This window comes from Trichophyton rubrum (genome assembly GCF_000151425.1).
Source record: "Trichophyton rubrum CBS 118892 genomic scaffold supercont2.10, whole genome shotgun sequence".
In the NCBI taxonomy this organism is placed as follows: domain Eukaryota; kingdom Fungi; phylum Ascomycota; class Eurotiomycetes; order Onygenales; family Arthrodermataceae; genus Trichophyton; species Trichophyton rubrum.
In genome coordinates this window covers 726649-752440 of record NW_003456419.1, presented here as the reverse complement: position 1 = coordinate 752440, position 25792 = coordinate 726649, and the positions used below count along the sequence as shown (strand labels likewise).

The following is a 25792-nucleotide window of genomic DNA, read 5'->3' as shown; positions in this document are numbered from 1 at the left end:
GATATACCCTACAGTATATTCACTATGGCGCAACCCAGGGCTGGTTCCCTTGCTGTGTACAACAGGCCATGTTATGGAGAAGCTCTACAACGGCGCAGATCTTATGACCCCAGGTCTTACAAACGGTCCCCCATTCCCAGCAGGAGCCGTGAAAGGATCCGTGGTTGCTGTCTCGAGTTTGGATAAGCCTAGCGTTCCCACATTCGTAGGTGTATGTGAGATTGATGTTGCTGGCCTAACACAGGTACAAGGCGCAAAGGGACATGCTGTCAGGGGGATACAGTGGGAGGGTGATGAGATATGGGGCTGGGGTTCGACAGGAAAGTCTGGTCAGCCATCGCCAGATCACCTGGATGGTTGGATTCGCGAAACCGAAGTGGCGGAAGAGAAACTCCAGGACCTAGATCTAGGCGATGATGAAGATTTAGATGGAGTCGCGGATGGAGGTGTTCCTATTAACCGACCTCTAGAGGAAGAACAAAGGGTAGGGGAGGAGGCGGAAGAAGAAGAAAAAGGTGGAGAAGAAGAACTTCCGCCTCCAACCACAAAAGGTAAGAGTTACTATTACTTTCTCAACGACGGATTCTAACAAGGCAAACGATACTAGAAATCGATGATGTCTTCGAAAAAGCATTCATATATGCGCTCTACCAGCACAAGAAAGATCACCCCGGAGACCAGAACCATGGCCTGTCATTCCCCATCCAGCCATCGTTCTTGATATCCAACCTGATCACTCCGTTCTTACCAATATTTTCGCCAAACCAGGCACAATATTACCAGATCAAGAAGACATCCTGGAAGAACGTTAAGAAGTTTGTCAAGCATCTCGATAAGATAAAGTTACTCAAGTCAAAGGACAGAGGAGGGGAAACAATAGTCATGGATGTTGATTTTGATGACATCCTTGTCGACCAGTTTGTCCCTTACCGGCTGCCCAAGAAGACAAGCTCAGGGGGCGCAAAGCCAAAGGCTGCCTCTGAAAATACCTCAGGAAGCGTGTCATCCGATCAGGTCAACGTTAAGACACTCTACCGCCCAAGCAGCAAGCTGGTACCTGATCTATTTCCCCCCTTATCCAACACCGATGTGAACAACTACTACTCAGCCTCCGATGTCTCCAAACGCCTGAACGATTACATTTCCTCCCAAGATCCACCTATTATCTCTCCCTCTAACCCCCGGATTCTCACGCTCAATGCCTTCATCAGCAACAAAATTATCCCTTCCAACGATGTCGTGACTCTTTCACGCGGGACTATCCCACGAGATACTCTGCTGAAAAGGCTACTCGAGGACCCTTCACTATGTGCACCTTTCCATGCAATTCTTAAACCCAATCAGACACTCTCGGATGTGAAACCCAAGCCGGGTGCCCTCCCGAAGACAACTATAACCATTGAACGCCGCACGGGATCCAAGTTGGGTACCAAATTAGCTGGCCTAGATAGATTCGGCATATCACCCCAGCTACTAGCAGATGAGCTATCGAAGAAGTGTGCGAGTAGTACCAGTGTTAGCCAGGCAGTTGGTGGCGCCAAGGGGGAAATGGAAGTCTTCCTTCAGGGTGACCACCGAGGGGTAGTAGAGAAACTCCTTGTTAGCAAGGGCCTCAAGTCCCAGTGGATAAGCATTGTGGACAAGTCCAAGAAAAAATGAAATGAACCTCCTAGTGTTGACTACTTTGAGCGGAAGTTTTGAGACTACTACCACAAGGCTATTTTGGATATTCTTGGAAATGGGTAGGAGGTCAAATAGTAACGGTTTATGAAAAATCTAGATTGTTACGGAGTACTTCCTTAAAAATGGACATCTAGCTCCCCTAGCCTTTAAAAGTTCTAAATCCTCAACCTATCAATAACAGAATAAGGGGTATGCTCAATAACAAGGTAGCTGCCGAGAGAATGACGTTGTTTTAAGTAGTTGGCCGGAGATCTAGATTGAAGCAAACAAAGCAAACACAAGAGACCACACCACGAAAGTTGCGGCTTTCCACAAGAAATTATTCCAGAGCATCGCTGCATCTCACTACTCTGCGTTTGAAATACGGAAACACCTCTCTCGAACGGTTGTTTCCTCTTTTACTAGCCATACACGACTGTTCGCTGGCTTCATTATATCGACACAAGTATAGCGGGCGAATTACAACCTCGAGAAACCAGGCGCTGGGCCATCGTTGATGATGGCATCACTACTTCTTTCCGTGCTTGCGATTCAGACAATCACCTATTTAATCAATACAATTGGCGCTAGCACTATTGATAGCCTGGTACTTATATTCTTTCATCCATCACTATGTTCTTCAGCTAACCTCTCTGTACTAGCTATGGCTTCTGTATATCAAACTCCCGAACCAAGCGTCGCAAACGGCTCGAGAACAACGGCAAGCGAAGCTCGAAGTAATTCAACTTAAACGGGAGATGGGCGCTACCAGCTCCCAAGACGAGTTTGCGAAGTGGGCGAAGCTACGGAGAAGGCACGATAAAGCTATGGAGGAATATGATGTTAAGAGTACGCATCCATCTTCACAAGAACTAGCAATCTGGGCTATAACAATACTAGGAGGTGTTTCGGTAACTGACGTATTTATCTACCATATAGACAAAAAGCTGAACGCGATGAAAGCTTCATTTGACTGGACGATCAAGACTGTCCGATGGGCTTCTACCACCGGTATTACCATAATTCTTCAGTTCTGGTTTTCCAGATCACCTATATATGACCTGCCTCGGGGGTGGTTTCCATGGCAGGTGGAATGGATCTTATCATTCCCCCGCGCTCCCTTGGGAACGGTAAGCATACAGGTATGGGGAGGGGCCTGTGGGACTGTTATCGCCCTGATAGGAGGCGCTGTTGCGGCTGTTGTACCGGCTCTGAAAGGCAGTAAGCAATCCAAGGGACCGGCAGTGGCACAGAGGACAGGAACTCCAAGAGGGAGTAGGGAACAGACACCCACAAGGAAGATGCAATAGCAGGTGAAACGAAGAGAGAAGCGTCTACTAATGTTATTAATGTGTAAAACCCCATGCTACGATACTCATGATAACTGTTAATTTCAAATCTCAAGAACATTGTTGATCGGCTTATAAACAAGAGTAAGAATTGGGGATGGACTGGGATGGGTAGGGGGATGTTCATCAGATAGGTTTTAAAATCTTGATCTTCAACAGCCATTATATGGCCTCTGTGCTTGACTCTATGATTTGTATATCATCACTTGAACATGTATGAAGTAAAGAATCTGGCCCTTTCGAGGGGGCTTCTGCAATTGAATCTCTCCACGAACACAGCAACTATCCGAAGCACGGAAGGCTGAGTGAGCAGAGACACAATTACCGCTTTCCATAAGCTACAGGTTCGGTGGTAGGGAAGAAAAAAAGGGTGAACTCCTCGCCTCAAGAATAAGCCCCATCGAGTTACTCACCCAGTCCTGAGGATTCAGAAACAGGCAAGCAATCGCATAGCTATAGGATCTCGACGAATGGCAACCTTCTTAACCAGAGTCCCTCGACCGACTCCCATTGTTTCCCCAAGAAACCTCCTCGACGCAACCCCCGAATCAGCTGCAACTTCACTCCAATGCCAAAACGTGAGACTCGTATCGTCATCCCAGAGATGTCCTAGCACTGGAAAAAGAGACTGTGAATAGGGAGAAAGCTGAAGAGTGCAGACGGTTCAACAAGGGTCGGAGCCAGTGCGTAGGTGGGTAAGAGGGCGTAAGCTGCTATGAAGTGCTTCTATGGCAGCGCGTTTCCGCAGTGCCTGGCACGAAGCCAGGGCGTCCGGGGACTTTCTCCCAAAGCAAGGTATTGGTACGAGCATCGAAATGCCCAGTTCGTAAGCTTTGAATGCGATTCTTTGAGCGAGGAGTTACAGAAGAAAAAAAAAAAATAAGAAAGCAGAAAAAAGTCGCTTAGATTTAAGTGGTGAGGCTTAGTTAGCCAGAGACTGTGTTTTTATCCTTTACACGTGATTATAATACCATGACTAATCAATATTTTCCCCTATTTGGAGTTTTTAATACAAGAAGCCATATAAATACCATATGTTACACAGCCTTAAAGTGAGTCGGCCAATGGTATTTTGAGAAATGAGTAATGTCTGGTAACTCATGTAATCAGATGTTGCCGTTATATGAAGCTCCACGACTCCAGGTTTCCTTCACTGATCGAACAAATATATGGAACGTTGACGGCTCGTAGCCAGTTAAGAACTCCTAGTCTCAAATTATGGCACCGAAGCAATCGCTAACAGGAAAGCTTTCCGGTGGGAAAAACAAGAGGGTTCGTTTCAAATCACCTTTGGCGCAGTTGAGACCTCAAAACTTACATCTATCAACCCAGTCGCTCAATGTACCAATAGCCGCCTTCACAATGGCCGTTTTACTTACAGGATACTGTTACCGAAGTATCCGATCCGCACGCGATAATGCTAAACGTACTTCTATATATACATCTTCCGGCAGAGGCAATGGGCTATAGTGACGTGCAGGGTTCTGATATCCAATTATATATAAAAAAGAAAGGGACGGAGGTTCTTTCATATGAAAAATGCGCAGGGTGCAAGATACAGGCTTATCAGCTCTGTCCAATTCGTTCCAGGGTCATTATGCAAGAGAACTGGGATAGTTGGAGTAACGATACTCTATCGATTTGGTCTATTGCCAACGAGATGCGACGCTGTCCCCACCAACCGATGTTATATCAGTCTATACTTGAAAATGGACTTTAAACCGGATATCGGCAATTTTCGGATAACTTTGAGCCAGCTATTTGCCTTTTGTCTCTGCTGGGTTTGCCTCTATACCACCAACTGACTCGAGGAGAGCGCAATAACGTTGGGTTTATCCGGTAGACTCGAAGCAGCGAAAGAAGTTGACTCGAGCTACTGCATCAAGCAAGGCGGCTATTCTGGTTTACCAAAAATGACTTCTGTCTTGAGTGGCGATAGAGCTTTATTCTCTTCTAAACATGTACATGCGACAAACATGATAGTACCCAAACCTATCAAAGCACGTGTATAGCACTATCACACGCTGGAAGACTGACGTACAAGTTCTGTATGCTTAATATTTGACTGAATCAACAAGACAAATAGCCAACCCATAAAAACAGAGACAGACAGACAGCTCGCATCCTAACCTTTGTTTCTCCCATCACCACACAAACATAGGCTGAAATTAAAAACATGTACATAAAACCCATTCCTAGTAGAAAAGACGCCTGACACGCCATATTCTTGCTTTGCTAGACACAAGTAAATTCATCCCTTGGAAATTAGATAGTGGGTTAACAGGGAATAGAGACAGGAGAAAAGAAGTGGAGGTGGGCGAGAGAAGAGTTAGATTATTTTTGATTGGGTATATTTATTGCGTCAGGGGAAAGAATCCCACTTCTGTAGCAAATCTGGTATCATAAAATAGAGGGAAAGAAAACGTTAAGCAAAAATTTTCTAGTGAATATGTGTCATGTATGTGCATATCAGGCACTATTCACAGGGTACCACAGGCTTCTAGTGGCTGTTATGGTTGAGGACAATGGTACATTGGCAGGAGTTGCCAGGCGTTAAATCATAGATGCTGATTTTCCACTGATGAGGCTAGTATTAATTCTCCCTCATGCTGACCCCAGTGTATTATGTTGCGTAGGTATTCGTACGTCAACATGGTGGTCATGGCAGAAGGGACAGCTCGGAAAAGGTTTGTACCTATACCGGCATAAAACGCTCTCCAGCCTTCTTCTTTCAGTATTGTTTGGAACGTTCGAATAACTCCACGATAGCGAGGACGATTAGGCATTCCATCTGAAGATGCAGCTCCAACACCAGTGGCGCTACGGTATGTCTCTTCCGAAACACGGAATGAAATCCCTTCTGGTGACGGGGCGGGACTAATTCTCTGTTGCGTCTGTAGTCTGGTGCGCAGTACTTCATGCGGGTATGTAGCTGTGCTCGCGCAGATTTTGCTAAGGAAAGTGGCAGCACCAATGCCGACCCAGTGCGGATTACCTGCATCTGGGTGCTCACCCATCATGAACCCTGTGAATGCGAGTTTGAAATACTCATAGAGAGGAAATTGAATGGCGACGTGGGAGAGGCCAAGGAGGGCAGGCGTGAGACCGGAATAAAACGCCCGTATGCCTTCGCTTGCATACATCTTGCGTGCAGCGTCCAGGGTATTCTTATAGTACCATGGAGCGTGGAATCCGTCATTGGACGGCCGTATGCTCTGGGACATGAGTCGAGTTTTTATGACCCATATAGGGTTTGTTGCAATTGTTGAGCAAGCTCCAGCAGTTAATGATGCATATGTTCGAGCAAGCCACCAGTTTTCTACATAGAGGGTACTATATTAGTAGATTGATTCTATAAGATGTTCCAGGCGAGAGCTTAATACCTGTTCGGGAATAGAAGTAGTCCCTAGCCCTGTCGTATATGGTCAAGTAGACAGCCCACGTAGGAAGGTAGCCCAGAAGCATTGGTCCTAGGCCCTTGTACAGCCCACGCAGACCCTCATCCCGCCAGATAGTCCTTCCAGTCCCTATCATGCCTTTATACAGGGCCTCTGTCTGCACCAGTTTCCCATTTCGTCGCAAGAAGCCTCCCTGGGCCTGTAATTTGGTTTTGATAACATCCAGCGGACAAGTGATGATTCCAGAAGCGACACCTGCTCCGGCTCCACAAAACGGTGTCACATAGCTCTGAGGAATGCGGGTTGAATAGACTTGCAACCGTGCAAGTAAGGATGAGTTTGGGGGAGGCTGAGCTCCCGGGTGAAGTTGAGGTATAGTCGACGTCTGTGAGTCTGCATTTGAGTGTTGTTGATGATGGTGATGCTGTTGCTGCTGCTGCTGCTGCTGTGTTGATGAATGAGTGGTAAATGTCTCCGCCGGTTTGGTACGGTCCAGAGACATCCTTGCCGGCTTTGATGGAGCAAAGGTCTCACTTAGCAGGATAATCGATATCGCTGCATGAGTGCGGAGGCGGGAATAAAGACGGTGGTAGCAAAACGGAGAGCAGTAGGGCCTATGCAAAATGAGGGATATGTTGAACTATATGTATCTCGGTATATCGGTTCGTCTCTCGGGCCTCGAGGGTACTTCTCCGCCTGTATCGTCTTTTGGAGCGTTGGAGACAGAAAGAAGTGGCCGTTGATAAAGCCTACACAGCTCCAAGCTGGAGCAGGTGGAGGCTAACAGACAACTCCAGGCATGGGCGGGGGGTAAAGGATAGGCAAAGCTGGCAAAGGTTGACGGAAGATATCTTAAATTCCGCCGATAGACAGGGAGGCTTCTTCCAAGGCGTAGTGCGTGGATAACTATAGCAGGCGTCCAGCCGTATCAAATAGGCCGTAATTAAGGTAAGAGACAAGCTTATCCTGTAGATCAAGCAGCACTGTCTCCTGGATCGTACTTTGTGCGTAAAACTGTCCCGTGGAGTAAGAAGAAATAGGTCGAATAGAGGCCCTGGTTCATGCCATCCGCGGCCCAGAATATGTAAGTGAAGTTACTTTTTTGGTGGTTGAAATCACGAGATCCGACGACGCCGAACTGGTCCGAGCGTTACATTTTTGCACACTGCCAGCAAACCTCAGCAACATCACCAACCCAGTGATTGGCCGACCAGGACGACCGCAACAACCGCCAGCCAGCCAGCCAGCCGTGAGAAATCGCCGCATAGCACACCGAGAACAGGGTGAAGAGCGTCTCGAGACAGTTTGAAGAGTCAAGGAGCCGAAGATATTATCCGAATCCGAACCGGCGCGATGGCTTTGACGTCGATGATTACCCGGGTCTTCGAGAAACCCTGGGTCACCAAGGCGATGACGCCGATTGCCAACTGGTACTGCAATGCCGCAGGATACAGGAAGTTGGGCCTAAGGTGCGTTATATTAGCCATTGATGTGGATAGGGGGTAGATATGGGATAAATGGGGCGAGACAGCTACCATTGCCAGTGTTTGGAACTGGCGGAAGAAAGGAAAGGCTGTGATGGCAATGGCAGATATATAAAGAGAAGATGAGAGAGAGAGAGAGAGAGAGAGAGAGAGAGAGGTGGAGGAGGTAAAGAAAGAAAGAGAGATGCTAACTTGTGGCATTGACTGTGGACAGATATGATGATTTGATTCCAGAGGACAATGACACTGTTCAGTTGGCGTTGAAGAGACTTCCTCCCAAGGAAGCCTATGACCGCATGTACCGCATCCGCCGAGCCGTCCAGGTAAGTGCCTGCTCAGACACCACTTCTCTCTCCTATCTATATCTACTCTTTGTCTAGATGAGGCCTGCAGACTAACAAGTGACTCTAGTGCTCTGTGGAACACCAGCTTCTGCCGGAGAAGGACCATACCAAGCCAGAAGATGTATGTCTGTATATATATTGTTTATTTTTTTTCCCCCCCCCTTCAGCCAAAGAAACATGGACTGACTGTTTGTTATAGGATATCCGATACCTCTCCCCCATTATCGAGGCCATCAAGCGTGAGAACGCCGAGCGTGTCGAACTCGACTCCCTCATCATCAAGCGATAAATTCCCGTCTGACCAGCCAGTTCATCCCGCCAGCCCGTCAATGTCAATGATACCATGAACAGGAGGGATGATATGAGATGAGAGAGACTTGGCTCAGTAAAAAAGAAAGGGTCCCAGATCAGAGAACACAACTCACCAATATCAATGTTTAAATATTACACTCCTGTCGACTCTCTTGACCTTCATTTTCCTTGTGTTTCCGCTTTTTTGATAAACATGTACAGATAGTTAGATACGAGGAAGTCAATTGCATTGTACATCTCGTGCAGCCAGTAGTAGTAATGTCGGAGGTATATCAAGAGTCTATGATATAAACGGTAAGATACAGTGAGTGTGGGGTAGAATTGAGGCATCACGCCTGCATGACGGCAACATCTACGTTCTCCCACCTCCACATGTACCACATGAAGAGACTTCTATAGGGTGAGAAGGGCGCTGCTATCTCTATCATGTCCTTTTCAGACATGTACTTGAACTTACCTCCGCCCTTTGCCTTGAGCTTGCTTACATCCCGTCCTGCAAAGGCCGCCATACCACGTCTACCAATTAGTACCTCTACAAGCATTTGACACTCTAGGAGAGGAATGGAAAGAAAGACAAGAGAAAAAAAAAAAAAAAAAAGAAAAAAAGAAAAAGAAAAAAAAAAAGAAAAAAACTCACTGGACACCGAGATCCCCCGTCGAAAAGACGTCCATCCGCTTGAGGCCAAAGAGCAGGAACATCTCAACCGACCACTTCCCCAGTCCCCGCACGGCAATCAGCTTGTCCAACACCTCCTCGTCACTGGCCGTCAGCAGCATACGAGCAGACAGCTCGCCCGAGGCAAACTTGTCAGCCAGGCCATGAATGTACTCTGCCTTGCGCTGGGAGAGACCGGCGGTTCGGAGGGTAGGGATGTCCATGGAAACCACCTGCTGGGGAGAGGGGAACGGGACCGGCTTGTAACGTAGTCCAGCGTCACCAACTTCATCCTCGCCGTCTCCATCCGCTTCAACTTGGGTATCTGTGGTGGTGGTGGTGGTGGCACTGAATAAAGAGATGAATTTGCTCTTTATCGACTTTGCAGCTGCCCCGGAGACCTGCTGGCCTATGATGCCGCTGACGAGGGCCTGGAACGGGTCAATCTCGACTGCGAGGTCTGCTGGTCTGAAGGGGGCGTCGGGGAACTTGTTGATGACCGGCTTGAGCCTGGGGTCGACTGAGAGCAGATGTGCAATTGCTCCTGCCAGGAGGTTCTCTACCGTGGTTGTAGGAGTGGTAGTGGTGGCAGATGGGTATGCTGTGATGTGTGAGCCGCGCGGGGTGAGGAGGGGAGCTGCTGTGCGATGGGGGTCGACGGGCCGGGCAAGGCTGCTGGCTGGAGTTGGAGTTGCTGGAGGAGGCAGAGACGGCGGCGGAGGAGGTGTTGATGCCACCACCGAGACGACCGTCTTCGTCTTCTTCTCAGCCTTGGACTTGGTGATGCCTCTCGGCTTCTTCTCTGTCTTCGTCTTCTCTATCTTTGTCGTCGTCACCTCTTCCGCCTTCTTCAACGCTGCCGCAGCACTGACTCTGGCTGACCGTCGGGGAGCCATGGGGGCCAACAGACGCGGTATCCAGCACTTCACCAGCATCCAACGTCGCAACAGCGCTCATCTATCTGTCACCACCAACGTCTGTCTCTGTCTGTCTGTCCTGCAAGGTTAGTCACTGTCTCGTCAGGATTATTATTAGTTAATACGAAGGGCGGTCTTTACGAAGCTAGGTAGGTCGAGTACTGGTACGTACCAAAGTACCTTGGACTTCTGACTCTGGTTCACCCCCCCGTTGCACTGCTTTTTCCAAGATACTTACTTATCCTATATGGCATCGGCTGACTCAACCAACCAAGCTTCGCCGCGTTTCTTTTTTCCCCCGACTCGACCAAGCAGAGGAAAAAGCTTGCCATTGCATGTGCTCTGCTTGCTTGCTTGCTTCAGGGGCCAAGGGCAAGGTCACAGCCAAGGTCAGGATCCAAGGCAGCCGCCCCAAGGACTAGGAGGGGACATTTAACTAGTTATTTGAAAGAGGAAAAAAAAAAAAGCAAAGAACGGGTCCTCCTTGCCGCGGTGGCCAAAAACGAAAGGGTGTTCATCCTGACCCTCACCTATAAAACGACGAAACGACGGCAACTTCTTAAGTGTTGATATTTTGCAGAGTTCGAAGAAGGGTCAAGCCACTCTCCAATTCACCCGCGATCGACAAGCCTCTGCCCCTTGGCCCGCCCTGGCCTGACATCACCAGTCGCCCATCTCACGGGCCGGAGATTCCCCCTTGCAGGACCGCGCAGCCTCGGCGAGCCCATCATCTTCTCTTTCTGATGATAGCCAGCGCAAACTTGTACTTAAAGGCGCTCTACTTATGACGAGGAACCCCCAGAATCCACTTTAAACCTGGCCTGAGGGAGACTCCCGTGGCAAATTTACATCGGGTCTAACCTAAGTAGTAAGCTGTTGGCCATGCCTGAATTGACCCAACTCCAATCCAACACTTAGAGCGCAGCATCAGTCACAGTAACAGCATCAGTCACAGTAACAGCAGCATCAGCATCAGCAACAGCAAGAGTGAGTCCTCTATAACTGCACAGCCATCAGCCAGCAAATGTATTCTTCCTGTCTTATGTCATCCTGGATCATCGCTTACCTAAGCCTGTCTCAGGTTCGACCCCCTGGAAAGTCAAAAGAAAATAAAAGTCAAAAAAAGTCTCTTTTTTTTTCTTTTTCCTTCCTTTTCCTCCCCTTTTTTTTTTTTATTATTCTTATTTTTTTATTCTTATTTTGCTTCCCGCTCAGTCTTTGCTCGTCTCGCTTCCTCTCGCTTTCTTCCTCTCTCTCTCTTTCTCGCTCTCTCTCTTTCTTACCTGCTTCTTTCTCTTCCTTCATCTCACTTGTTCAAGCCCGGTTCGCTAGGCCGCTCCCTGGTTTGCTGGGTCCACCCTCGCTTTCGTCGTTGCTTTTCTTTTCTTCCCTCGTCGTCGCGTCCCTTGAAAAAGTTGGCTCGCCTTCGTCTTCGCTCTTCCTTCGCTCGCTTCTATCCTCCATCCTTCTCGTCCACCAGCAAGAAGCTCACCAGGTCTCAGCAAGCTCCAGGTAAGCCGTTGTCTCTCTCTCTCTATCTCGCCAATTCGTTTCTGTGCCATTGTTGCTGTTGTCGTCGAGCAGAAGACCGGACGGCGGAGAGAGACAGGAACACAGTCCCTCCCTGCTGGCTGTGTGACGCCTGTGGCACCCCTTTTTCTTAAAACCCTTTCCTCTTCTCCCTTGAAACGCCCTCACTTCTTTCCCTTCGAAACGAATTCCCACAACAAACAAACAAGGGCTTTAAAAGAAGGTCTCGGGCGGGCCCTCTCTCTCTGTGCATTACACGAAGCCTCTCCCTCTCAGTCTTCTGTTGGCCTCCCGTTCTGCTCTGCTATCGACTCTTCTGCGCACCGTCTTATCAGGTCAAGATTGCTGACTCGACCGCGTCCAGCTCACGTCCTGACAAACCCACGAGATGGCCATCACCAAGTACCTCGTCTCGGCCCTGGCCGTTGCCGGTCTGGCTTTTGCCAAAGGTGAGTGCAAACGACGCGTTGGCACCCTTGATACACCGAATGTGATGATGATGATGATGATGATGGGGAGACGATTGGGTGGATTAGATGGCTGACCCGATATCTGATTAAACAACAGACTGCTCGGGAGACCTCACCATTGAGAACCAGCAGGATGTCTCTACACTGAGCAGCTGCGATAAGTGGGAAGGAGACATCACCATCAGCGAGGTTGTCAAGTCTTCCATCGTGCTCAATGGTGTCAAGCAGATTACCGGCTCTCTCATGGCCAAGAACTCTAGCATCACTGAGCTTTCTGCTCCCACCCTGAACAGCGTTGGTGACTCCCTCAGCCTCAGCACCTGCACGGCCCTGAGATCCCTTGATATGGGTTCTTTGACCAAGGTCAAGACCCTCAAGTTGGAAGCTCTGCCAAAGCTCCAGGCCCTCGGATTCACCCGTACTGTTTCCCAGGCTACCTCTATCCTCATCACCAACACCGATCTCACCTCCCTCCAAGGTCTCGACCTTGAGACTGTCACCGACTTTATGGTCACCAACAATCCTCACTTGATGGAAATCAACGTCAACAAAATGACCAACATTACTGGCTACCTGAACTTCGCTGCCAACCACAAGCATCTTTCCGTCAAATTCCCCAACCTCGCGGGTGCTCACAACATGACATTCCGCAACGTCAGTGATGCCTCGTTGCCCTCCCTTCACAAGATGGATGGTCTCCTCGGCTTCTACTCCAACTTCTTCATGAACATCAGTGCTCCCAACCTCACTCTCACCGGTGACCTTGTCTTCACTAGTAACTCCGCGGTCATGAACATCTCCATGCCAAAACTCGAGACCGTCAAGGGTGGCTTGCAGCTCGCCAACAACTCTGCCCTCGAGGACATTGAAGGTTTTCCCTCCCTCAAGCTCATCACTGGTGCCCTCGACATTACCGGAAAGTTCAAGACGTATGTTTCTCTTTTTTTTTTTTTTTTTTTCCCTCTGTTTCTTCAATCTGCCCGTTGCTAACACATAATATAGGGTCAAATTGCCTGCTCTCAAGGAAGTCCGTGGCGATGCCAACCTCCAGAGTACCGAGTCTTTCGGCTGCGAGCCATGGCAGAAACTCAAGGACTCCGATGTCATCCGCGGCAAGCTCACCTGTCGCGAGAGACAAGAGAAGCCCAAGACCGGTGACGACCACACTGGTGGTGACGATGAGGGCCACAAGGGTGCTGCTGTTGCTTTCGCCAAGGCTCCTGCTGCCGCTCTCCTCATCGCTTTCGTCGGTGCTCTCCAATTCTTCTTGTAAACTAAAGCATGTTCCACACAAACACTTATCCCCCCCACCAAATACCAAAGTACATGATGGCGTTGTCCCCCTTTTGTCCGCTCCCTCTTGTACCGTTCGTCTTCCTTTCTAACGATACTGTTTCTACCCTCCTTTTTTTACCTCTTGTGGCATTCAATTAAATTGTATCTCTTCCCCCCCTTATGTCCGCTTTAATGGTTTATTAGTCGAAGTCGAACGGTAGTAATTCAGCATTTCTTACTCTTACCTCTTGTTCCTTGGTCCGCTGTCTCTAGTCTCAGTATACGTACGTAAGAGTCTTCGTCTCAGTAGTCTCTGTCTGCACTTTATAGTTCCTCCCCCTTTTTCGTCCGTCTCCGATACAAGCATACTGCTTATCTAATACGAGGCCACGTGACCCCTTACGCAAGTCGCTTTCCTTTCATCTCGCTCGTCCAGAAGAAAATGTCGCCCCTATGCAGTATCACCCTCGCCCTCGCTTCTCTCTCTCGTCTTCCTCCTCGTCCACGGCGTCCATTGTGCTTCTCTCCTCCTCCTCTGCGTCCATCCTCTGATACTCGTCATCCGCCCTCCGCTGTTTGGGCGGCTCGAGGTTAGCCGTTTCGAGATACCATCCGTTTTCTAAGACATCGATCTGGCTGACACGTCTAGAACCCGGCAGATATCAACTCTTCTTCCACGACCCGGAGAAAGGAAAAAAAAAAAAAAAAGGGAAGATAAAATAATAACACAACGGAAAAGACAAGGCGCTCAAGAGGAATTCACTATATCGGTCGACGTGGAGGCGCGCTGACATCGTCTCGGGGCCCATCGTCACTTCACTCGTTTGTTCTACTGCCGGACGCATAGACTAATTCGCCGCCTCCGTCTCCAGAAGGGAGCTCGAGTACGACCAACCGAAGTCCCACTAGAGGTACACGCAGCCAGAACCAAGTCAAAAACGTAGACGAGACCGGTGAATAAAAGGCTCTTCTTACATACAGACGCCTCCAAGATGCTTCTCCCCAAGGGCGGCGTGACATGGAAATCGGCAAAGGCCCACCTGCCACCATGGAAGGCGGTGCTCATGCTTATTTCAAAACTCCGGTTTATCATCTCCATTGCCGCTGCGGGGCTGGTTGTACTGCTCTGGGGCGGCGTTAGTCGGTCCACGGCGGAGATGCAGAGGTTCATCCTATATCCCTTACCCGCTTCTATATATATATATGTGTGTGTGTCCGTTCTGACAGCAACACCGATAGATATTACTGCTTCGGCCCATCAAAACCTCCAAACCACATGTCCGCCAACGAAATGGTAGACTGGCACTCCCATCTCCAAACCCCCGTCATCTTCAACCACCACGAACCATACGAAGTAAACAACACCTCCATCCAAAACATCAACCTGAACCTCGTCAAAGCTACCCCAAAAGCGGCCGCAATGGAAGAACGTGTCCTGATTCTCACGCCGCTACGCAATGCCGCTAGACACCTGGATAAATACTTTGACTTGCTCTCTATGCTCACCTATCCACACCATCTGATCGATATAGCCTTCTTGGTCAGTGATAGCAATGACGAGACGCTAGCTGATCTGGCTGCGAACCTGAACCGCGTGCAGTCGATGCCAGACAACATTCCATTCCGCAGTGCGATGGTTGTAGAGAAGGACTTCGGCGCCACTTTGGATATGGATGTCAATGCGAAGCATGGATACGAAGCCCAGGCTCCCAGACGGAAGATGATGGGTAAAGCGAGGAATTTCTTGCTGGCCACGGCATTGAAGCCCGAGCATTCTTGGGTCTACTGGAGAGATGTCGATATTGCCGATAGTCCGCCCAAGATCATTGAGGACTTTGTCGCGCATAACAAGGATATCCTTGTTCCAAGTACGTTTTACTCCTCCCTATTTTGGCTGTGGTGGATACGTGTTTACTAACCATGTTATAGATGTATGGTTTCATCGATATGTCGACGGCCATGATATCGAAGGAAGATGTAAGTCGTCTACCCGTACTCCTCAACGTTGGCCCTCTTCAATGCTAATTACTCTTCACTAGTTGACTACAACTCCTGGGTAGAATCAGACAAGGCCCGAAAGCTAGCTGCGACCTTGGACAAAGATACCATCATCGTCGAAGGATACCGAGAATTCGACACCGGACGCCGCCACATGGCTAGAGAAGGTGACTGGAGGAAAAACAAGGACGAGGAACTCGAATTGGATGGAATTGGCGGTGTCAACATCGTCGTCAAAGCTGATGTTCACCGGGCAGGTTCGTTCTCTACACCCATCTCTCTAACTTAACTTAATGCAAATATTTGTCTAACGCCACCATCGCAGGCATCAACTTCCCCTCATACGCCTTTGAGAACCAAGCTGAAACCGAAGGGTTCGCTAAGATGGCCAAGCGGGCTGGATACCAAGTCGTCGGTCTACCGAACTACGTCGTCTGGCATCACGATACTGAAGAAAAGCCTGGGAACGTCTAATCCAAAACAAAAACTCCCCTCCCTCTCATCCTCCGCCACGCACTATTTCCTCTCAACACATTAATGACATCCCCGGTGCCACAACGTGGCTCCTACTCCCATGACAATTCTTCACTTGCATACTGCGACAAATACCAAAAGCCACGTTTTAATCGCATACGTACACCCCTTCTAAGCGGCCAGCTCACGCAAAGAACCGCTCTTCCACTTCCCACTTCTTATCTATAGACTAACACCTGTCCACTTACCCTGCCTTACCATACCTTCGGTCAATGATTTCGCTATGTCTTTGCTCATGTTTGGTTGCTTTGATTTCCTTTCTTTTCGCTCTGTATTATCTTCTATTTCATCTCGTTTTCTCTTCCCGTTCAGGTCTCTTTTCTCTTGGACCGAAAGAAACATGCTGTCTAAGCTAAGCGTACCAGATACTCGGACCTACCAACTTCAATGTCAACACTGCGTCCGGGTCCTGCGGCCGTATTGCTTTGCCCGTACATTTGTCTGAGGTTCAACCAACCAACTATATCCCGTTCCCGTGCAGGAAACCAACCCCCCGTTTCTTTTTGTTTTTTTTTTTTTTTTTTTCAATATTCATTTCTCTACCAACCACTCTTAATCACCCGTCTGATTGTTAGTATTCCTTTCTTCCTTTCTTCCCTTGACTGATTGTCCGTTTGATTGTTCCAGTTTCAGCTTCACTACTTAACTTTTTGGGCTAGGCGTTTCCTTCTCCTCTTCCTCTCCTCCGCCTTATATCTCTAATATCCACTTTGAAAAACGGGGGGTCACGCACCTCTTCTCTTCGGCTTTTGCTTTCCTGTCTGTTGACAGATTACTTCTTTTCTTTTCTTTTTTTGTTCCCTTTTCTCTCATCCTTTTTTTGATGATGAATGTGTGTGTTGAAGTAGTGGTTAGTTGGTTGAAGTAGGGGGGTATGTAGGGCGGGAGTTAGGTCGTGGTGTGAGATTTACCTACTTCAATGCATCCCAGGTGTTTTTCTCTTCTTCTAGTCTTTCTCGATGTAGATGATCAAGGTCATAGGGGATAGATAGCGGAAGCAGCTTCTGTCAATATATCAATAATACCTACCTAGGCTCACGAAATGGATGATACATGGGGTACCACGCCTAGCAAGGCCAATTACTGAATATCAACAGGACAGAAGAAAATGTAATAATATACAACCTCTATTCTCCGGCTCAATCGTGCAAAAAGGCAAGCATCTAAACGCCAGGTATATATGTACGTGTAGTGCCGTATACATGGCACCATCTATGACAAGTAGATCAAAAGTGACGTGTCTTGAAAGAAAGAAAAGGTGTAGATCCTAGCCATTCGCAACTCGAATCAATCAGTGATTCGTTAAACCGAGTCGGTTACGTAACGATAGCCAATGTTCGTAGATCTCCAGCTTTATCTCAACGCGAATATAACTAACCCATGCCTGCAGGAAGCGGAGGAAGTTTGGTGGCCAGAATATGCTTCCTTGCTGGGAAATGAGTTCCATTTCTTGCGAGAAGACAGCGCAAGTAGCATATTTGGCTAGGATGAGAAACGTTCGTACGGGCCCGTGGCGAGTATGTAGATTCTCGTCAAGATTGCGAGCTAGAAGGATTACCCGTTAGTTCCGTCAAAAACATGTATGTGTAGATAGTTCAAACTGGACTTACTAAGGTCGTTTGTTTTTAGGATCAAAAGCATGATTCGGGGAACTTTGCCTAGCAGACTGACTAATTCCTGTAACATGCCGTCTCCCAAAGCCGTGGTGATGGATTCTTTCTCCTCCGATGATCGAGAGGATGCAACTTGGTTCTGTGCAAGGACCGTATAATCTCTCCCGGTAATAGCGCTTGCAAACAGAGGGAACTCTTCGTCCGTTACACCGGCAACTTCATAAGCGTACTTTCGCATCTCCTTTTCATCTGCGTTGATCACAGCAAGCCAGAGTTTGGCGTAGTTGATACGCATTTCCTTGGGAATGGTTCGGTATAGGCCGTGGTCATATAGGACGATATCGAAATTAGGTCCACGCTTCCGTGTGTTGTTTTTGCATATTGCAATGTTTCCTCCATGAGGATCACAGTGCAAAGGCGCGCCGTCACCAAAGATCATTTCGTTGAATATGTGAGCTAGTGAAGCTGATACCTCATCACGGTCAATGTTATTGGAGTCAAGAAACTCTAGATCATCAGGCCGATGGCCTGATATGAACTCCATTACTAGAAGGCGTTTCTTTGCCCAAATAACTACGATCAAAACAATGTCAGCAGACATGACACTTTGGAACACAATTCAGAAGGCCTCTTACCTTTCGGGATAATGAGTGGTGCATTGGTCCTTTTGCTGAAATATTCACGAGCCACTCTTGCGTTCTCAGCCTCCATTTGGAAATCCAGTTCCTGGGGTAATGAGAAATCCATCTCCCTGGCCAGCCATTCGAGATCATATTCAGGAAACACTCGCTTCAGTGACGAGAAAGTGAAGCGTGTAAGGCTCAGGTCCAAGGGAGCCCACTCTTGGAGGGTAGGATGCTGCACCTTGACAGCAACTTTCTGGCCTGTTTCTCGCAGAACAGCTACATGTACCTGCGCCAAAGACGCGGCTCCAATGGGCATTGGATCAAAACTGGAGAAGATTTCGTCTATCGTGTGGCCTGTGTCCCTAAGGAACATTTCCTGAACTGACTCAAAGGAGGAGACAGGGCATTGGTCCTGCAGAGGAATGAAAGTTGTGGTCCATTCTAGCGGTAGTAAGTAGCCCAAGCTACTTAGATGCTGGCCTAGCTTGATGAATATCGAGCCGTTCTTTTCGAGGACCTTTAGCGTCCGATCGGCGCATCTCTGATGACAGGCGTTTAACAGTGTAGTCCTTTCTTCCTCCGTTCTCGTCTCTTTATTCAGTGTCACCCGGTAGCTATTTTGGACGGTTAGCAACATGTACCCCTTAATAAACTGTTGGTTTATGACTCAACTCGTTGATGCAAACTAGCAAGGCTGCAACAACTCTTCCCGTCCGTTCTGCTGCTCGGTATGCATGCTTGACATCATCGTAGAAGAAGAGCAAGGTTCCTCCAAGCGTGCCAGTGGCAGCTGCCAGTACGAACCCCTTTCTCGATCGCTTCCTCCCGTTCACCCTGGAAGCTTCCTCCTGCGCGCCACCGGTTTTCTGTCCATATCGCGGACTCATGCCATGGTATAGCCGTGTATTATCCAGAATCAGACCCCCAGCACTTCTGTTATTATCCCACCGAACGCATTGCTGGCATGACCAGGCTTGTATGACCGATGGCGGGAACCTTCCGAGGGTCGGCTTCGGAGTCAAGAATCGAGTCGCGATCCGGGCAGGCATGGTAGGCCAGATCACAGAGCCGCAGACTGTCTATCTGTACACCAGGTCCTAAATTGACCATCTCCCATTGCGGCTCAGCGCGGCGTCGAATTGGATGTCTGGAAGACGAGGCCTGATGCGACGAGGTCATCGTCCTTTGAAGTTTTTCGGTCTCGGTAGCTTTTGACTTTTTTCCTTCCCTCCTTATCGATAAGAGTTTTGCCTCTTCGCGCGGTTATTTGAAATTGTTAGCTAACAAAAGGACCGCTGAAAATCATACGACGGCAGAGCCAGGGAACGTACGATGCGTCTCTTGCATGGGGGCGCCGTTAGACGAAGCCGGAGTAGATGGGCACATGGGCTGCTGGACGGCGACAGCGTCTATTTGCCTGTGAATGGGAGGGTGGCCAGCTGCTTGTTCCTGGATGTGGCGGGATCTCGACCCCTGAGCCAGTCCTGCGCCGGATGCCAGATAAAAGGTAGACTGCCTTTAGCTTCGAAAGAAGATGTAGTGAAGTAGTGAAGCAGAAGAGAGTAAATATCATATAACGTAAAAGAAGAAGTACCCTGGCATGTCCTGGGAAAGATAATCCGTCGTCTTGACCTTGTCTCTTGTAATATCAGCCCTGATCTGCCTGCTGCGCCTGCAAAAAGCAGTGAGTGTCTTCTGCAGCGCGGTCGTCCATCTCTCTCTCTCTCTCTCTCTCTCTCTTCTTACACCATCGCTGCAGTTCTTCCACCATGGGCCAGGAAATCATCGTCTAATCGATATACCGACCACAGAAGCACCCTACAGCCTAGAAGACACACCTTACGATGGCTGTTACTGAAACTGCTGCTGGGCGCACGGCGTCGAGGGTGCAGCCTGGCGCTGCTCCTCCTCCTGACAGCTCAATCGAAGACCATTTCTTCTGGACATACACCGAAGAACCACATAGAACACGGCGCCAGGCTATCATCAAAGCCCATCCAGAGGTATGTTAGTCCCGTTCCGCTGCTCATCAAATGGGCTGATTTCGAAATGCTGTTGCGTTGTGAGGGCTGCGCGCTGACCGATGGACTTGGACAAATGCAAACAGGTGCTGAAGCTCTGCGGCCACGAACCTCTCACCAAATACCTCGTCTTCGCCGTTGTCTCGCTCCAGATCGCATGTGCATACTTCCTACGCAATACCTCCATGCTGTCATGGCAGTTCTTTGTTACTGCGTACGTCGTGGGTGCTACTGCAAACCAAAATCTGTTCCTCGCCATACACGAAATCTCACACAACCTCGCCTTCAAATTGCCTCTGGCTAACCGACTTCTGGCCATTGTGGCCAATTTGCCCATTGGAATACCATACTCTGCTTCATTTCGAGTCAGTACACTCCGCTATGCCCATATATGATTACCAACGGGAGCGCAATGCTAACACTGCCATAGCCATATCATCTGACCCACCACAAGTCCCTTGGTGTGGCCGGTCTGGACGCTGACCTTCCAACGGCCCTCGAAGCATTCTTTCTTGATTCCTTACTTGGCAAAACGTTTTTCTGCACCTGTCAAATCCTCTTCTACGCCATCAGGCCCATGTTCATCTATACCCCCAAGTTCACCTATATCCATCTCATCAACATCATTGTGCAAATCTTATTTGATATTGCGCTATGTAGATTCACCAACTCCCTCCAACCGTTCTACTACCTTATCCTAAGCTCTTTCCTGGCCGGCTCATTGCACCCATGTGCTGGCCACTTCATTGCTGAACATTATTTCTTCTCTCGCATCAAGACCGGGGGAACTGAATCTCTGCTCGCCCTCAGACAACAAAAGGAACAGCAGTCCATGAGTATCAAACCCGTTGATCCTTCTATCCCACCGCCCGAAACATACTCCTATTATGGTACCTTGAATATCCTGACATATAACGTCGGTCTTCATAACGAGCACCATGACTTCCCAGCTGTTCCATGGTCACGACTTCCCAAACTACACGAGATTGCAAAGGAGTATTATGAAACTCTTCCCTGTCATCGTAGCTGGGTCTGGGTGATCTGGATGTTTATCCTGGACAAGGATGTTGGCATGTGGTGTCGTGTTAAACGTGCCGAGGGGGGCAGGATTGTTGGTGGTGATAAGAAAGCTTCCAAAGTTGACAGTGGATGGACCGAAAACGAGATTCAGAACTGATTTTGGCCTTTAGTACTTTGAAACTATTGGATATTGGCTTTTCTTCATACGCTTAGATATTCGATCCTGTTAGAGATGGTCCTTTTTTTTGTTTTCCCAACTCGTAATCACACCGTATACCAATATCGCACAATTAATGAAAGAGAAATATCAGTCAAAAGCATGCATCGCATCATAGATGGATTGGTAACTATCTGTATGTAACCGTTTTTGTCTTCGGTCTTTTTGTCTTCTGTAGTTGATTCTTTATAACTCTATTTTCGGCCGTCGAGTTGCAGGTAGACCACATAAAAAGCTGTAAAGCTGTGTAGTATCTCTCCTGCACTAGCTGTCATCATGCGTCAAGTGTAATGTAGACAAGTAAATGTGATAAAAAAACCTGGTGAGCCAAAGAAAGGCGAAAAGGGGATCCAAAAACAGGGGAAGGGGGGAAAGGGAGCGAACCCAAAGACACAACAGAAAAGAAGACGCCAAACCAGCCTGTCCTTTGCATCCCGTTAATTCTTCTGTGTCAGGCAGGGGGAAACGCTGGTTAAGAGACCCGATTCTCGAACTCAATGAAACAAGAGAATGCAGCAAAAACCAAGGTAGCAGAAAAAGTGCACCAAGAATACCCCCCCGTTTTGTAAGTCAAAAAAATGTAAGAAAGTAAGAAAATCGGAAAGCCGAATATTCCGTAAGAAAAGTAACAATGAAGAGAGGGATAAAAACAGGAAGTAATAAAGCAAATGTCACAATTGCATCTTTCATCATTTCATTCCATTATTCTTCCGTGGTTTGTTGGCCATTGTCATGACTCGCCGTCCCCGTCATGGCCCATCATATCTGTTTCCATCTTGCCGTCAGGAGTCTCGCCTATGCTAGGTAGACCAGGGTCTGCTATCGGCTCTTCCCTCATACACGCGTTCTCTAGGATATTGGTCCATTTTCCGCTCGAGCCAGCGTGAATATGCTTCAAGTGCTGTCTAAGATGGTCGGCTCGCCAGAACTTTTTGGACTGATTGCATTCTCCAAACTTATGAACAGATGTTAGATGTTCGATTCGAACATCCCACTGCGGGGCTGGTAGGTTGGGGAACTCCATGCCGCAGAAACCACATGTGTCATGAGTTGAAGTCGTAGAGCCAGAAGCCTGACCGTTGGAAGATGAAGATGAAGGATGAAAGGCCGATTCATAGCCTGCGAGGGATCCACAGGACCAGGAATGGTGACGGATGTGAAGAGAGGCGCGGTGCCGCTCTGCTTCATTTTTGTTCTTGAAGCGCTTGTGACAGTAGTTGCAATTATATTGCTTTTCCATCTCATGGGCTCTACAAGGGGAAATGCATGCAGTATTAGCCTTGAAATCTATATCGAAGAAACGGGGGAAAAAAAGCAAATATCTCCTCGGAATCTTGGGCGTTAGAAAAAAGAAACAAAGAAAGTTCGTACCTGAGTTCCTCAAGACTATCTAGCTTCTTTGGCTTTGTATGACAGCAGTCACATATATATGACCGGCCGACACGCTGGGGGTTTTTCGATGAGTTTGGACATGTGTGAGATCCTTTTCGGCCTGAGCCGGCCGAAACCGAGTTCTTCTTCATATCGACAGCTGATGTAGGCGATGGTTCAGGGTACTGTGCTGGTCGAGGCATACTCAATATTGGCGCAGATGTAGACTGCTTTTGGGCAGGACTGCTCATAAAGCCTCCCCTATCATAGTGATCCACATCAGTAGGCGAAATTCCACCTGGAGACGGCCGATCGTAAGAAGACATGCTACTAGCCCCGACTGAAAGGCCAGTTGAGGAGGCGTATGATCCGGTTCGCATGCTTGCCGATGAAATGGACGATATCGAGCCATGGTTAGACTGGTATCGAGCTCCACCTGGCGATGTGCAGATTCCATTGTTAAAAGGAAACCCTGACATACGCCTATCACTACTGCTTGTGCTAAGCGCTGCATCCTCGTTTCGGGCCACTTGTGGCGGAGAAGAGGCCCTTCGCTTCATTCCATGGTTTGATAGAGGAGATATACCTTCGGCATAAGATGGCATCCGTTCACCTAGGCTTCGTTGACGAGTGGTTTTTGAATGCATGCTGCTCGAATGTGCCTCATCCATCGACATTTCGGTGTCTAGGTCAGGAAAGAAAGACCGGTCATGGCTCCTTCTTCCAGAATGTAAAGGCAAGCTATGCGCAACCTCACCATATCTAACTGGGCCGCTGCTAATCCCCCCGGCATATTTTTCTCGTGCCTGGCTGAACTGGTCCACCTCCATGGGCGACGGGCCGCTGCTGCTCCCCTCACGTTGGTTTCTGAATGCAATGTAATCCAAGAATCCGCTCCCTCCGGTGCCTGGGGATATGCCTGCCGAGGGAGGGCCGCTGCCCCATCGCATATCCTGTGGGCTAAGAGTCTCGTCCGTGAGTGTGAGAGCAGAAAAGCTCGTCTGCACTCTGGTAGGGTCTCTCGGTGTTGTGGTAAGGCCTAGTACTGCGTTCCTCGGCGGAGACGTTGGACCACCAATTTTTGACAAGAGATTCCGGTCGTAAGCGTTGATGGAATGCTCAACACTCTTCTCTGATAGCGGTTTTTGTCTATCCCTGAGCTGTTAGTTTATTTATGCATGGCTTCGTTGTAAGAACATATCATGAATCACCTTGTGCTAGGCAAAATCCTGGTATCGAGTGTGTGAGAGAGCGATCCAGTCTGGGAAAGGGACCTGCTTGGCCGTGTCAGAGGGCTCGTAGGGGAAAAGGCATTCCCATCACCATATGAACCTATCAAAGGTGCCGATCGTGGACCTAGAGCAGTCTCCTGCTCTGACATAGAAGCTGATCCAGGTCGCCTGGCATCGACAACTCTTTGTTCATCCGCATCCAGGCGAAAGGCTTCGTCCCGTCTGCGCAATGGTGGTCTAGCGTGGCCTCCTCCAAAGAGGCTTGAGCCAGGATTGATTGGTGGCAGCATGGTGCCTGCAGCAGTATCTCGACTGGTAGAGGTATCTCTAGAGTCCATTTCCGTACCTGCTGGTCCAGCTGCTGCGCCTGATACTCCTGGTCCGCCTGGATGAAAGGTATTCCCCCATCTCCAGCCTGAGTCGTGTCCGTTGGCAAGTTCTTCTATAAACCGTGGCGGTGGGAGAGGCGGCGGGGCGATTGTTTCTTGCGACCTGGGGATGGCCATTGGTCCATAGGAGGGTGAGGGAGGCGTAGAGTCTGAGTAAGAGGGCTGGGCCTGCTGTCCCCCGGTGCTGGAGCTGATGCACGAACCAGAGCTGGGACTGTTTCTGGTGCTGCTGTAGCGGTGGCGAGCAGGAATCTGTTCTGCAGCAGAATCGGAGATGAGTATCGAAGGCGTAGAGGTCAAGCGCATGTCCATTCTTTCAACCCATGCGTACGGCCAACGACGTCTTGACTGACGCGCATCCAAAGGTCAGCCCAGACAGTTGAGATAAAAGAGAAAGGCGAAAAAAACGGGGATATCTCAGGTACGCTGAAGTTTAGCTGTTAAGGACGCCTATGCTTATTAGCCGGTGGCCATGTGAGAGAAGAGAATGTCGAAGGCCGAATGGTGGCGGCGGTGGCAAGTCAGATACGAGCTCTATATCTACCACGGTGCAACGAGAGAGCGATGCGGACCAGGCAGCGGTTGAGTAAAAGAGCCTGTCTGTCCGTCTATTTGTCCCTGTATATAGGTATATGGAGGAGGTGGAGGTGGAGGAGGAGCAGGAGGAGACAGCAAGACGGCCAGCTCGAGCGCAAGTCCCAAGCCAAAGGGCGAGAGTTGAAGGAGGAGAAATATGGGCGAAAAGGAACTTTTGATGGATCCCTTGGAAAAAGAAAAGAAAGACGGCCAAAACGCTAATCGTAGGGCTGAAATTACGATACTTCTACATGTGCATAACTAATTATATTGTCCTCCGCCCGCGAGGCCGCAACGCAGACAATATATATAGATGTGCAGAGGTGAAAAAATTTAGAGGAGGAAGAGCAATGTCGTTGAAAGAAGGTAAAAAAGTAGCTTAAAGATAAAAATAGAAAATAGCAAAAAGGGAAGGCACGGAAATAAAATACCGAGAAGGGGAGGCAGAAAAAAGGCGGTGTATCATGGTATTGTAAAGATGATACGTCTGTCTCGGCTTGCTGTATGGTAATACCAGTATGTTACGTGTAAGCTATAGCTTATTAATAAAAGATTAGTCAGTATTCTTTGTCTCCATTTGCTCTTTTCTTATACACCGGCATATAACTCCGTACCAAGGCTCTTTAGCTCTCTCAACTTCTTCTCTGCTTGGGTAAATGATAGACTCGCTCCGAATGACGAGCTCGATTTGCCGTGCTGCAGTGAGACACCGGGTGGCCACTCGACAAAAGCTTGCCACAGTGCCTACATGTGTTTCTTGCAAGGAGACGGAGGCACGATCCGTTGATTGAGTTTATAT

The 25792-nt window shown here is 48.7% G+C and overlaps 10 protein-coding genes across 21 annotated transcripts; 5 read left to right on the top strand and 5 right to left on the bottom strand.

Annotated features, from left to right (window-relative positions):
* Positions 1–73: 73 nt before the first annotated feature.
* Positions 74–1659, top strand: TERG_07646 (uncharacterized protein; the record flags this gene model as incomplete). Its single annotated transcript, XM_003231983.2, has 2 exons — positions 74–551; positions 608–1659. The coding sequence occupies 2 exons, from the start codon at positions 74–76 to the stop codon at positions 1657–1659; spliced, it is 1530 nt and encodes a 509-aa protein (XP_003232031.2).
* Positions 1660–2829: 1170 nt separating this feature from the next.
* Positions 2830–3174, bottom strand: TERG_12573 (uncharacterized protein; the record flags this gene model as incomplete). Its single annotated transcript, XM_047751517.1, has 1 exon — positions 2830–3174. The coding sequence occupies one exon, from the start codon at positions 3172–3174 to the stop codon at positions 2830–2832; it is 345 nt and encodes a 114-aa protein (XP_047607305.1).
* Positions 3175–3879: 705 nt separating this feature from the next.
* On the bottom strand, positions 3880–7125 carry TERG_07644 (uncharacterized protein). 2 transcript variants are annotated; one of them, XM_003231981.2, is made up of 2 exons: positions 6395–7125; positions 3880–6330 (listed from the first exon to the last, which is right to left on the bottom strand). In XM_003231981.2, exons 1-2 carry the CDS (start codon positions 6909–6911, stop codon positions 5570–5572), a joined length of 1278 nt encoding a protein of 425 aa, XP_003232029.1. In that variant the 5' UTR covers positions 6912–7125; the 3' UTR covers positions 3880–5569. The 2 variants fall into 2 exon arrangements, with proteins under 2 accessions (XP_003232029.1, XP_047607304.1); XM_047750433.1 differs by having other exon boundaries at positions 3880–7125.
* Positions 7126–7762: 637 nt separating this feature from the next.
* On the top strand, positions 7763–8526 carry TERG_07643 (uncharacterized protein; the record flags this gene model as incomplete). The annotated part of the gene is made up of 4 exons (XM_003231980.1): positions 7763–7878; positions 8108–8216; positions 8305–8358; positions 8437–8526. The coding sequence occupies 4 exons, from the start codon at positions 7763–7765 to the stop codon at positions 8524–8526; spliced, it is 369 nt and encodes a 122-aa protein (XP_003232028.1).
* A 352-nt stretch (positions 8527–8878) lies between these two features.
* TERG_07642 (uncharacterized protein) lies at positions 8879–10139 on the bottom strand (the record flags this gene model as incomplete). Its single annotated transcript, XM_003231979.2, has 2 exons — positions 8879–9065; positions 9187–10139. The coding sequence occupies 2 exons, from the start codon at positions 10137–10139 to the stop codon at positions 8879–8881; spliced, it is 1140 nt and encodes a 379-aa protein (XP_003232027.2).
* Positions 10140–12039: 1900 nt separating this feature from the next.
* Positions 12040–13394, top strand: TERG_07641 (uncharacterized protein; the record flags this gene model as incomplete). The annotated part of the gene is made up of 3 exons (XM_003231978.1): positions 12040–12100; positions 12219–13050; positions 13124–13394. The coding sequence occupies 3 exons, from the start codon at positions 12040–12042 to the stop codon at positions 13392–13394; spliced, it is 1164 nt and encodes a 387-aa protein (XP_003232026.1).
* A 722-nt stretch (positions 13395–14116) lies between these two features.
* On the top strand, positions 14117–16452 carry TERG_07640 (uncharacterized protein). Of its 8 annotated transcripts, XM_003231977.2 has the most exons (5): positions 14117–14561; positions 14636–15264; positions 15326–15373; positions 15436–15651; positions 15720–16452. In XM_003231977.2, the coding sequence occupies exons 1-5, from the start codon at positions 14389–14391 to the stop codon at positions 15866–15868; spliced, it is 1215 nt and encodes a 404-aa protein (XP_003232025.1). In that variant the 5' UTR covers positions 14117–14388; the 3' UTR covers positions 15869–16452. The 8 variants fall into 8 exon arrangements, with proteins under 8 accessions (XP_003232025.1, XP_047607297.1, XP_047607300.1 ...); XM_047750426.1 differs by having other exon boundaries at positions 15436–16452; XM_047750429.1 differs by having other exon boundaries at positions 15326–15651.
* A 1-nt stretch (position 16453) lies between these two features.
* On the bottom strand, positions 16454–19418 carry TERG_07639 (uncharacterized protein). 3 transcript variants are annotated; one of them, XM_003231976.2, is made up of 4 exons: positions 18840–19418; positions 18177–18781; positions 17539–18114; positions 16454–17473 (listed from the first exon to the last, which is right to left on the bottom strand). In XM_003231976.2, the coding sequence occupies exons 1-4, from the start codon at positions 19214–19216 to the stop codon at positions 17220–17222; spliced, it is 1812 nt and encodes a 603-aa protein (XP_003232024.1). In that variant the 5' UTR covers positions 19217–19418; the 3' UTR covers positions 16454–17219. The 3 variants fall into 3 exon arrangements, with proteins under 3 accessions (XP_003232024.1, XP_047607296.1, XP_047607295.1); XM_047750425.1 differs by having other exon boundaries at positions 18177–19418; XM_047750424.1 differs by having other exon boundaries at positions 16454–18114.
* Positions 19419–20011: 593 nt separating this feature from the next.
* TERG_07638 (uncharacterized protein) lies at positions 20012–21365 on the top strand (the record flags this gene model as incomplete). Of its 2 annotated transcripts, XM_003231975.1 has the most annotated exons (3): positions 20012–20170; positions 20275–20553; positions 20619–21365. In XM_003231975.1, the coding sequence occupies 3 exons, from the start codon at positions 20012–20014 to the stop codon at positions 21363–21365; spliced, it is 1185 nt and encodes a 394-aa protein (XP_003232023.1). The 2 variants fall into 2 exon arrangements, with proteins under 2 accessions (XP_003232023.1, XP_047607294.1); XM_047750423.1 differs by lacking the exon at positions 20012–20170 and having other exon boundaries at positions 20251–20553.
* Positions 21366–22155: 790 nt separating this feature from the next.
* TERG_07637 (uncharacterized protein) lies at positions 22156–24729 on the bottom strand (the record flags this gene model as incomplete). Its single annotated transcript, XM_003231974.1, has 3 exons — positions 22156–22675; positions 22797–23945; positions 24008–24729. The coding sequence occupies 3 exons, from the start codon at positions 24727–24729 to the stop codon at positions 22156–22158; spliced, it is 2391 nt and encodes a 796-aa protein (XP_003232022.1).
* Between the last annotated feature and the right edge of the window lie 1063 nt (positions 24730–25792).